This window comes from Hypomesus nipponensis, chromosome 9 (assembly GCF_054491055.1).
Source record: "Hypomesus nipponensis isolate SF chromosome 9, ASM5449105v1, whole genome shotgun sequence".
Lineage (NCBI taxonomy): Eukaryota > Metazoa > Chordata > Actinopteri > Osmeriformes > Osmeridae > Hypomesus > Hypomesus nipponensis.
In genome coordinates, this window is record NC_140369.1 from 9,755,135 (window position 1) to 9,767,855 (window position 12,721).

General features: G+C 39.2%; 2 protein-coding genes across 3 annotated transcripts; both read right to left on the reverse strand.

Moving 5' to 3' along the window:
• Window positions 1–2,707: 2,707 nt before the first annotated feature.
• Window positions 2,708–5,272, reverse strand: LOC146272780 (homeobox protein Hox-C4a-like). The gene is made up of 2 exons (XM_084704711.1): window positions 4,048–5,272; window positions 2,708–3,528 (listed from the first exon to the last, which is right to left on the reverse strand). The coding sequence occupies exons 1-2, from the start codon at window positions 4,484–4,486 to the stop codon at window positions 3,149–3,151; spliced, it is 819 nt and encodes a 272-aa protein (XP_084560837.1). The 5' UTR covers window positions 4,487–5,272; the 3' UTR covers window positions 2,708–3,148.
• A 4,008-nt stretch (window positions 5,273–9,280) lies between these two features.
• LOC146272781 (homeobox protein Hox-C5-like) lies at window positions 9,281–11,949 on the reverse strand. 2 transcript variants are annotated; one of them, XM_084704715.1, is made up of 2 exons: window positions 10,924–11,949; window positions 9,281–10,438 (listed from the first exon to the last, which is right to left on the reverse strand). In XM_084704715.1, exons 1-2 carry the CDS (start codon window positions 11,417–11,419, stop codon window positions 10,227–10,229), a joined length of 708 nt encoding a protein of 235 aa, XP_084560841.1. In that variant the 5' UTR covers window positions 11,420–11,949; the 3' UTR covers window positions 9,281–10,226. The 2 variants fall into 2 exon arrangements, with proteins under 2 accessions (XP_084560841.1, XP_084560840.1); XM_084704714.1 differs by having other exon boundaries at window positions 9,281–10,441; window positions 10,924–11,915.
• Between the last annotated feature and the right edge of the window lie 772 nt (window positions 11,950–12,721).

The window sequence follows — 12,721 nt, forward strand, 5'->3', positions numbered from 1 at the left end:
ATATAGTATTTGTATGGAGTCTTTCAATGGGCCCCCTGTCAGCTGGGGGCCCCAGGCGGTTGCCTACTTTGCGTAATGGGTAAGTCCGCCCCTGATTGAGTGCCATCTGATTCTTTAATTACACTCAAAATTACGATCATGGCTTTTTATTTTATTTCATGCTAGGCCTATATTCTTTTCAATATATATTTTGTAATTCCTTCGCATTTAAATAGCCTAGAGTGTATTTACCACCTAGCAGTGATGTTCATGTAGGCTAGTATAATTATTGACATATTAGTCTAAATTGCATAATTTTTGTGAGTTTAGCCTACGCAATATTAATTTCAAGTTTTAAATCAAGTTTTCTATGAATTAAATTAAAATGCATTCATCAAATGAATGGTCAAGCCTTCTTGATGCCATTCAATATTCTTTCTTAACTTCCCAAAATGCTGCATTGGGACACCGGCCCAGATCATTTGATTAAGGCCTACGCTTTTATCTTGCCAAAGGTGGCATTTGGTACATGATAAGATTTTCTATTTTAATGTCCTACGTTTTGAAATTACCACACACAGGTTACTCAGACATCCAGGTGAACAACCTTTTATTGGAGAAGGAAACTGTTGCATTCCGTAGTTTGAATAATAACGAATGATAGGCCTAAGTTAGATTTATAAAATCATAATTGAAAGTCGCTTTTATGACCTCTATTTCAACTGTGTATGCCGCAGTAGTGGGATAGTCTTCACATTGCAAATGTGGGCAGTTAAAAAAATCTTCCCATTTGAAAAAGAAATTGCCCAACATCAGACAGCACAATAAACGAGTCTCCAAAAATCAAGAGGAATATGAGAAAGTCTGTACAGTTCCAAAACATTCAATTCTCTTCAAACAGTTGTGATAGGCCTATGAGATTCTCTGAATGGTAAAACCATTAACACGTTTCTGAAAAACTAATTTTAGCCTATCAGTTTAACTTTATTGACTTCCATTTCTCAACACATAGCCTAATTAGGCTATATTATTTCTAATGCGCACTGTAAAGAAAATGACTACGTTTTCCAGTGTTAAAAAATCTAGCCTACTTTCTTCTCTTCACTATCCTGTTAAGTGTTATTGAGTTTCGTAAGTAGGGTCATGACCCTTTGGTTGCCAGGCACAAATTCACAAGTAAACATGTCATTGGGTCTTTAAATATTTATCCTTACTCGTACACCAAGGCAATTCCAAACCGTCTCCTCATAGTACCGTCCTAGGTTATTTCGCCGGTGTTACACATACGCCATCAAACCAAGGCGAAAACAAACAAAAATAAAGAGGCGGACTGACTCCAGTTTACAGATTTGACCAAACTGTAGAAGAAACCCATTGAAACAGTGACTGATAAAATATTAGGACATTTTTAACTGACAGACATGTGGTCCAATGTGGCAAAAATCCGAAATAATTTAAAGCAAATATCTGAAAAGTATAAGCTACAGTAACCTTAACCTTAAAGCATCACGTTGTCCATGAACGCCTGTGCACCCTTACACAGGGAATTAATGACATCTATTGAGTCACCTCTATCGGCCACGTGTGGTATGACGAAGAAACATTGCTCTTAAATGAAAGAAGCAGGCCAAATAGTGTAGTAGACCAAAAATAAACTAATGGCATTTTCACAGTAATTTTATTGTTATTGCTCGTAACAGTCCTACACCTATAATCACCGACACCCAGAAACACACATATGCACGCGTGCACTCAAACACACATTTCTAATCAAATACGGAATTATTGACACAAATAGGCTACTTTACCAAATATAGGCTATTGAAGTTGCTATCTATAGTAGGTCGACCAATTTATGTCCATCACAACAAACAAAAAACACTTCCAAAGCCCCCGACTCCCCCCCCCCCCCCCCCCCCGACTCCCCCCTCCACACACACACAAGCACACACACGTTCCTTGGATACAAAAGTCACTGTCAGACGTCCCGGTCTGAAACGAAGTTCTTGGCAAACAAAACGTGACCCCTTCCTGAACCCGTGCTTTTTAATAACCGCTCTGCAAAATATAGCCTACCCTTTTAGTCGCAAGGGAGACTTGGATTTGTGGAAAGGAGATCCTTGCGAGACTACGTTTATGCACAAATGACGCCACACGCATTCATTTCTCAACAGATCATAGATGACAGTTGTGCATAGCGGTGGACATCTGCCGGGTTCCCTACATCCAAAAGTAATGACCACTCCGGCTTTCACTTGATTTCTCACGTGTGCATTGGGATTAACATAAAATGTTTAACATTAGTTTTCCTGGTAATCAGATCCTGTTTGGGTTCAAATTCATAATTTTAACCAATCGTTTTGTTTGAGGTCTATACAGTATTGTTCTAAACCATTCTTGATAATGTGAGAAAAACTGTCTCACCCGAAATAGTGAGAAATACCAGACCTATCTCGCAGTCTCGTCTGAAAAATCTCTGCTCTCTTAAAGCAGGCTGAATTGTGCTATAAGGGAAGTTTTCCATTAATAATTCTGGTGACATTGGCAAAGGTGCTGCTCGAGCACTTATTGTTTGTAAAGGGCATATTCATGAATTACTTTTTTAAACTGTGTACCATAAAGACTACTATTATAGAAAAATTACGACTCGAAAGTTTTCTTAACTATTTTGACACTCACTTTGTATTGAACACTAAAATGATCACAAACACACTTTTGCTGCATTTTACAATGGATACTTTAATAAATAGTCCATAAACCACAAATCTGAAGTCACGAAACACTAAAAAGATTGGCCTTGGTTTTGGGATGAAAATTACAACTATTTTCATTGCATAAATAAAATTATTGTGCACGGAAGAACAATATACATCAACGTATTCTGCCACAGGCGAATACTTTGATTTAGTCTATGATTAAACATAGCATAGTCAAACCACTAAACCCAAACACCAACACCACAATAAATTAAAACCCTGATGACCGTATAAATATATTTCACAGTAGCCTACCATAGGATAATGCATGCTCACATGCATGTGTAGCCTAACCGTGGACTTAGAACAATAGCTTAGCTTAATGACAGCACGAGGAACAATAAAAAAGAAAAAATGATATTATCTATAAATAATTAATTGTGTTCCCTCATTTATAGGCTATTATTTTGTGTCTATAACGGTGTAATATCCTGCTCTCGTTCGACAACAGGCACTCGAGTGAGTTCCTCGGAGGCTGGCAGGGTATTACCAACACCACGCGGGAGAGTGCTGGCTGATGAAGCTGTGTTGGTATCAGAAGTTGCGGTTGTGTTCGAAGAGGATCTCACTTTAGTGTTGGGAAGCCTATGATCTTTTTTCCACTTCATCCTGCGGTTCTGAAACCAAATTTTTATCTGCCGCTCCGAAAGAACCAGAGTGTGAGCAATCTCAATTCGTCTTCGCCGAGTTAGGTAGCGGTTATAGTGGAACTCCTTCTCCAATTCTAAGACTTGCTGGCGTGTATATGCAGTCCTGGACCGCTTGGCATCAGATCCATTGTAATTGGGATTCACTGAGAGATTAAAAAAATAAATGAAAGGAAAAAGAGAAAAACGAAAGGGAAATTACAGAATAAAAGGTGTGAACACGCGTGAATTCTTCAAGAAACTGCAAGAAAGATGTGTGGAGCATTTAGTACCTAATGTACCTGACCTTCTCGGACTCGGTTGCAGGTGCAGTTTAACAGCAGAAACCAATGTTGTAATTAATTGGAACATTACAAACATACTAAAATTCCTTAACCCCCCTTCTGTTCTCTGCTTCTTGTTTCACTCTGACACATGCATAACAGAAAAAACCACATGGCAAAACGACTGTCCAGACAGTGCCTCCGCTGTAAAATTTATGGCGGGTGTAATTGCCAATGCTGACTCGTAAATCCGCCTCATATGTGCCGTTTCAAAGTGGCCCCTCTCATAACGTACGAAGCAGGAGTCGACTATGGGCTGACGTTCTTAAATAAGAGTAGGGGTACAAGTGAAATAGAGAGAGGGTAGATCCACAGAAGAAAATAAAAACACAGCTTGCCTACCGGTATTGACGTGGATTTTCTTCATCCATGGGTAAACTACAGGCTGTTTAGTAGAAGCTGTGCTGGTGGGATGCTCCGGGGTATCTTGAATACATGTAGGCGGCGCAGTCGGTGGGGTTGTAGGGGATGTGGGTATCGGTGGTGGGGGTTTGTGGGGAGCTGCTTGCCCTTTCCCTGCAAGTAGATTCCTTGTATGTGTGAGGCCATGCCCGGTCTGGGGCTCAGGCTCGGGTATGCTTACACAGTTATACGGGCGCTCCTGGTAGGTCACTCGCGAAGGGTACAACTCTTGGTGGTGATGCTGGTAGCCAGTACCTCTTGTGCGGCTGTAGTACTCAGGGCTGTTTTCAGGAATGTAGCTATTTTGAGAATATTCCTCAGAAGGAGGAAACTTCGGATCGATGTAGTTAGAGTCCATCAAATACGAGCTCATGATCATTAATTTCTGGAGTGAAAAATAAATTTTCTACCTTTGTCGTTTTTCTGGTACATAAAGCCCTCCTACTACAACGCGACCCTGTAAAGTTAGTTCAACCACGTGACACTGAAACCCAATGGCAGCCTGTGATGTAGTTCCCGGATAAGGAACCACATGTATATACCAATCTTTTTGTATCTTTTGTGTGAGAGATGGTGCACACTTTTAAGATCATGTTGAAGGGACTAAATACAGTAGGAGTGTGATGTTAGGGATTATTGGCAAAATCAGGCAGGCAAAAAACTACTACAAGGCTAACCATAACGCCTATATATACCTGACTCTGAAAAATATGCTACCAAAGAAGGCTATCAGCCTAATAATATAACCTAAGCATCAACCGAATGATGTGACCGAACGGCTACCAACATAGGCTATTATCACAAATGGGAAAATAAAGACACAAACGTAGGCTAATTGTTTTGGTACTGTGCTGGACAATTCCACAATGTTAGCCCAAAAAGTATTACAAATTCAATTTAAACGCAATATATGTTTCTTTAGGGATTGGCACATACCATGATGCCTTCCTTCATCCTTACGTGTGCGGATTAAACCCTGGCAAAACCTGGTCAATTCACCATGCACATCACAGGCTAGGCCTTCTGCTTAGATCAGACAAAAAACCTTTACACCAGCAGTTTATAGGCTACCTGATACTAATCAGTGGTTGGAACGTTATTGACAAGCTAGGCTATTTAATGTAAATATGTATAGCCTAATTATTATCCATACACGCACGCTATTTTAGCCTATGTCATGGCCTGTTAATGGTCTGTAGCCTAATCGTGACATTGTGCTATTTCTTCAAAATGCCACTTCTGAAACCAAAGGTTGTGGTTATAGACTAAATGTAAATGACATGGGGCTTGAGTTGTTACACTGTCCAGTCAGATCAGAAAGACTGATCGCGTGCATGAGCTGCACCATAGGTTAACTGTAATAGGCGTCATTGCTGTCGATTGTTATCCGTTGAAAATAAAAACGACACATAAAACTTAGTTTTTCCAAGCCTCCGCGTGACCGCCTATAGCGGTTTTGAGAGACCCTGGTAGAACATTAAGTTTTATTACGCCGTTACAAGCAGCAAATCAATCGCCCACATGATCACTAGCTTTCTAACCTACGATGGACATTATTTTTTGGCCTGTAGTTTCCCCTCTTTATCTTGTTCATGCAGTCCTAACTCACTTTATCATGCAAAATCTCAACTTCAATGGTTATGGAACAGTTTTTGAGAAGCCAAGTTGGAATGGAATCGCCTATGTATTCCAATAGAAGCTAACTTGGGTTTGCCAAACACAAATGTGATTCTCCAGGGTGCATAGACGACTACATTCAATAATAGCCAGCTGTAAGAAATATAACGGTAACCTAATTAAGATAAAGTTGTGCACGTTAACACCTTCTTGCGTTATTTTTACGATATTTGGCTTGGTCTGGTTTACAGAATACCAGTGCCTATAAACACGTTCCCACACCTGTCTACAAACACATGGATCTGGATCGAGATAGCAGAATCCCCTCCCACTAGCCCTATAACATCCATAAACGACAGCTTTTAAAAATAGGCCAAATTAATAGTACACAAAATGTCACATGAATGCCAGAATTAATTAATTGTAAACGTTGTCTGGAACTTTTTCTTGATTCTTTCGAATATAATTGAATTTAGAAGCCCCATTCGAGCCCTATTAATAATATACGTTATATACTTATGCATTAATCATGAAGAGTGCCAGAACTATCTGATCATTGCCCTGAATTGAACCTTGCGGGTACCCCCCCCCCCCCCACACACACACACACACACACACACACACACACTAAATATTCCGTCTGAGAAACAAGTAACAAAGCAGCCACAATGTAGACAATGTAGATGAAAAATAACGTTCTTTTATATCCGAGGGTTTATTGTGTTCGTTATTACCATACTGACCGCAGATTAACCCACAAAAGGTATGTGCAACACTGAACACACTAGCTCTGTATAAGGCATCAAGAAACAAAACGTCTACAAATAGGTTTTTCCTTTAATCTCAATTGACGATGCTTAACTAATTGCATCCCTTCTCAGAATATGCATTCTTATGAATCATCAGTGCCTTGTGGTTGTCAATTGAGTGATAATAAAGATCTTAAAACAGTCCTTAAACTAGAAAATGTGTATTACTGTGATAAACGTATGGTTTGGCTGGCATGCTGTTCTGACTGTTCAGAGATAACAGTGGATACCAGTCTGCTGCGAATGGCGTACCCCACTCATCAAACAGGAAGTCCATTTTGATGAGGGAAATCACAATTAGAAATGAACTTGGCAGCTTCTAAGACGTTTTCACACAGCATATCATATGAGATGAAAATGTTGAGCAACACTTTACGTTGGAGGCTTAGAAAAAGTCAAAAACCCTTACATTTTATCATACCTCATTCTCTGCTGCCCTCCTTGTTGACCCTGAGGTCATTCATTGTGTCATTCCAACACAAAATGAAAATTTTCTTGGGTCTCTGGTGGCCAGCATAGGTCCATGATTATTATTTTACAGTGCATGTGCTTTTATATAGTTCTTGCTTAATAGCCTAGGAAGTCAGTCATATACCAATCGGTATTATGTATGTGTGTTAAAACCGGAAATGCCCGACACCAGATATCCTAGGTGTAGGCTACAGACAATGTAGACGAAAAATATCTGCATGTGAGAGAAGATTTCACAAATGTTCTGCATAACTAAATTAAAATTAGCATGTCATTAGACATTTTGAAGAAATATTATTTTCGGAAGTTGCTAAGTAGCCTAACCCCCCCCCCCCCTCCACCCCCGCCGCAAAGCCCACACCGGAATAGCCTCTCCAACGGTTCCCTTAACCTTACATCACGCTATACAGGACATAGGTATGGCTGGTATTTAAGTGTAGCCTAATCTGAGATGACGAGAAAAACGACCACGTTAAGAGTCTAATAGAGAGCATTAGCGCCAGTTCACCAAGGCATTTCTCAGGCTAATATTGCATTACAATATTAATTAAGCCCCCCTGGGTGCAACAAAGGGCAGGTGTCTATTTCATTACATGCAAAGGAAACAAGATTATTAACTTACTGTACCGCCTGGGAACCATTTGCTTGAGTCAAAGAAGAGTGCTGATCGTTGAGGGCAGGATAATCCTCAGTAAACGCCTCATACGCCTCCATCCACTTAGATAACGGTTCCCAACAGCTGGGATTCACGACAGTTAAGATTATATATGATGTAAATACATTGAGAGGCAGGTTTGTCAGCTCTCCCAAACCATAAAACTTAGTTTAATGGCATCACGTGTTTCCCGCGAGCCACTCAGGGTCAGAGCTGTAGGCCCTTTTGCAAACACAACCTCTTAAAGTTTTAACCACGAAAAAAGACAGACGGAAACAAAAAGTACCCTATATGCAACTCCAAAGAATTATGCTAACCCTAAAACTCCAGACATCCAAAAGCGATGTCAGTCAAACAGACAAGGAACTAATACCACGATCAAAAGAGGGTGAGTAGGCTATATTGATAAAATATTCTTGTGTTTGGGGTGGAAAGATAGGTAATCGCATACCTTAGCGTGTAGAGTATAACACATAGGCTACAGGATTGGATGATAGGATGTTATTGCAGCACTATATATATAAATATATATAAATCAGGGCCAGTAACATTCCGGGTGTATCGAAGGGTTCTTTACTTTCTAAGAACATCACAAGGCAATATTTTTTCTCGAGGAATGTGTAGACCCTGAACACAAAAGCAATATCACCAGGCCTGCAGAGCACAAACGGTGAAGCGGGTGCGGTGACGTGCATGACACAGCCCAAACAGTAAAAGAGTTTAATTAAGGTATTTTTAAAACTAATTTGTTGAGGTATACATACTTCCAACAGGATTCAATTAAAAGTGTGTGAATGTGTAAACTATTTTGAAAGCTGTCAGTAAATCTTAATTGTAGCCTAACAATACGCACTTATGTGAACCATCTGCGCACCGGTAGATTTGATTGATGAGGATGTTTTTGTTTTTGGTGTTTTCCAGTAGAATGAACTCATATTTTCAATCGATGTTCCTCACTCTATCAATGAGTTGTGACGAGTATGACTAATTAATAAGCCAGCAAAACTTATTTTGTTAAGCATTGTCTTTCTTGTTACAACAAGACATGCCTTTTATTTTGCTTCTCCAGTACAGTATTGCTTAGGAAATCCTATTCTCTCATCCAAATTCAACTTTGAAAGATCTTAACCAAACTGTATTCATTAGCTTCATCAATGACACTTTTGGACCATAGAAGGGATTGGATATTCAAACAGAAATGGTTATCAAATGTATTCTTTGGCCCAACATCTGAACAGTGGCTTGGTGTGCCGTATCTGTTTCATTACACACACAGCGATTGTTGTTGTTTGTGAGGTGTTAAGGAAAGCTTTAAAGTTTTATGATGCGTCAGGGCCATTAAGTTTTACAGGCCGTCATCTGTATTGTAAATAACTGCAGAGGTTGATACTAAGCATTAAGCCCCCCCCCACCCCCCATACACACACACACAAACTAGGCCGTTTATTTAGTTTGCCGTTTAGATGGTGGACCACTCACCCACACCGTACCATCTTTTCGAATCATTTAAAAAAAAAAATCTATTATGAAAACACATTTGCCTATTATTCTCCAGGTAAGCCTATTTCCGTTTTCAATTCTAAAACACTAAATTAAGAACACAGTGAATCCACAGGTATCATAACTTTGAGATGTGAAATGGCTTCACATGTATAACCATTTTATTTTTAATCAAGGACATCTGGCAACATAGTAATGTGCTTAACACTAGCCACCGGGAGAGAAGGAAAATGAAACAATGTATTTGTTAATACTGGTTTTGAGCAAATAACTGTTGATAACCTATAGTGTTCCCCTACCTCAGGAATAAGGCACACAAGTAGGATTATTTGAAAAGAACATATTTTTTGAAGGCCTTGTTTTCCATGTGGTCATTTATTTGCCACATCTAGGCCTATAGCCTACATTATTAAGAAGCATTTGAACATTAACCTAAATGTTCAATGTGAAACAAAAGATTGGCCCATCAAAACTACGAATGCAACTAAATTATCCACAAACTTCCCCTTTTCATGTTTTTTAATATACTTATTATTTCCTCTTATTTCAAGTTGCTCATAATCATTTTACACAAACAATCACTTGTTGCTGACAACTCCCGAGACAGTATGAGATGTCACATGCACGCAATTTAGAATATCTAAATGCTAAAGTGAATAGTTCAATAATTTATCATAATGATAACAATCGCACTATAAACCCACTGATCAAATTGGCACAGTGATTTGCACGTGCACTATTTACTTAGGCTACACAAAGGCTTAAAAAGCCCATTTGAAATAAGAAAGCATTGTTTCAGAAACAATATATTATTTATAAGGAATAGTAAAACAACAACAACAACAAAAAACTATTATATTCTTAGATAGGTAATCTAAAATGGAAAATAAAGACACCCAATTTCCCAAAAGACATACGTTTACATTAATTACGCAAAATGTCTTTAATTGTCAGAATGAATGGGCTTACATACTGAATGGCATCACAGAAAGTTGAAAAAGTGTATACTGCTATAAGTTACTGAAAATCATCTTGAAACGTAGTCTAACGATTGAAGGTTTGCTGTTTCACATCGACTCCTTTGTTTTTAACTTTGAATCTTTCTTCCACTTCATTCGTCGGTTCTGGAACCAAATTTTGATTTGCCTCTCGTTCAAGCATAGTGTGTGGGCGATCTCGATGCGCCTGCGACGCGTCAGATAGCGGTTGAAGTGGAACTCTTTCTCCAACTCTAGAGTCTGATAGCGTGTATAACTCGTCCTTGATCGTTTTCCATCAGCTTCTGGGATATAATTGAGAAAAATATATTTTATAACCCTCAGAGTCACTGTTACCTCGCACGGAAAACTTGCATATATACACCAAAAAAACAACATGACAAGTCATGCCATCAAATGTTTCAAGTTTAGATGTCTTATCGGTGTTTTAGAACATTTAGCCAAACAAAGAAATCTACAATCTGTCACCCTTTTAGTCCACTCGTCAGCAAGGAGGATTGTGCTAATATTGCATAGTCTACAATTCAAATAGCTTGTTGCGGTTTTGCAAGAAGTGTCTTCCTTATCCAATTACCCCATCATAAATTTGGCCGCAGATCGGCTCTTCACTGTAGCAGACAGTTTTACGAGCAATTGATGCCTTTGTCATAAAATTTACGACTGCCAGTTTTAGTATTTCCGAATACGGTATATATACAGATATGCAGAAAGGGTGAGAGAGGTAAGCTTTACCTTACACACGTAACAGCCTACACAAAAACCTTACCATGGCCCATGTGTAGTTTAGTCATCCAGGGATAAATTTGTGGTTGCTGTTCACAGGTCTGTGGCCGAGAAGTGTTCGCTTGTCTCGGTGGTTGTACAGATTGCAAAGTTCCCACTTTTATCTCGTCTGTATGAGTCTTGGCGATGACCATTTGACCAAAATCCGAGTCCATCTCCGATTTGCGACGATAAAGTCCTAAGTTTAGAGAGTCTCGACCACTCGAGTGCTCGTTCTGTCGTCTCTGTGAACACTCTAATGCGGTGGACTCTGGCCCTGAAGTCGGGTCACTCGGATTGCCATGCAGCCCTCTGTTCATCTCACCCATGCCCAAACTTGAGGACGATTGTGACGCGAATGACCCACGGTGATCGTGCCCTCCATAACAGTAGTCGGATGTATTGAGTTCAGGGTTAGTTCCGTAGCCATTGTTGTGCAGAGAGAAAGCTGCAGTCTGGTGAGTTTGCTTGAACAACGAGTTGGCTACGTAAGAACTCATTTCAAGACAAAACGCCAAGGATATGAAATGGAAGCATTCATAGGCTACGGTCTGAATAATTAGGATACCTCACATAGGCTACGTTTGTGATGTATGACAATTAGCTTATAATCTATGTGTATAAGTCGGTTAGACTTGTAACTTTTTAAATGTTATTATTATTGCGTTTGATTTGTGTCTCTTTTGAAGTTCATGAGAGGGTTATCCTAAAATGACCACGATTTATAGGTGCGGGAATTTTTTATTTTTTCTACATTGCCCAAATATGGGAAGGCTAAAAAGAATCACGTGTTCGGATCGGCCAGTCATACATTTGGCTATATCACACTAGGAGGTTATTGATGGAAAAAGGAAAAACGCCTGATGTCTGGGCTGAGGGGACTTTGTGCAACGCTGCCAGTGCCGTACTGGATAGAAGGCCTAGAGCGTCACCTGGTGCCAGCGACGGATAAGAACATATACCTTTTTTCAAACAGATATTGCACCATTGCAAGTAAAGAACAAGCAAAAAATATTTCGCTAAAATATGTTCGCCCAAACCGATTCACGTTTATGCTTGCTTGCAGACGTGTCAACGGCAATTGCAGTGAGGCCCGCATGAGGTTTTTTTTTATGCACGCTAAATCAACCAGGCCAACTCTTTAACATGAAGATCTCGGCACATTTCGGCTAAAGCGATTGTTGTAAATTTGCAATGACTTGGCCTACACATTACCAAAAACAACAAATCAAATGAAACAAATCAAATTAAAATCATCAAATCAAATTCAACAAATAGCAGAATAATAGGCTATTAATAGTTAGGCTATTAGGTGGCTTTGCATATCAGACCGCAACTAGAGATTTCTGTCTACTTTGTTTCCCATTGGGTCCTCTCTGTATGATAATCATTAACTTTCCACTTTCAGAATAGATTTAGCTGAAATAGTCGTTGGGAGTGGCATCAAATTAATTTCGTCGAATTGTAGGCTATATCTGTAAACAAACTCAGAAATGAACACATTACATAGGTTTTTTAGCTTACTTTTTAATTTGGCTAAAAGTATTAGGCCTATGAGTCTACTTTAGGATTGTGACAACATTTTTTTAATAATCGCGGTCCACATATAACCTATATTTAAACGTGTTTGTTGTTGTTAATTTGTATCTAAAACGCATAGTTATGGAACATGAAATAACCCAGTAACTAAAGGCCTACAGACTCATCTTGAGTGATGTAAGAACTTCAAGTATATTTTTTTGATCCTATAGTTTTTTTTTTCATATAGCCTATACGTTTACAAATTTGCCAGATACAATTTA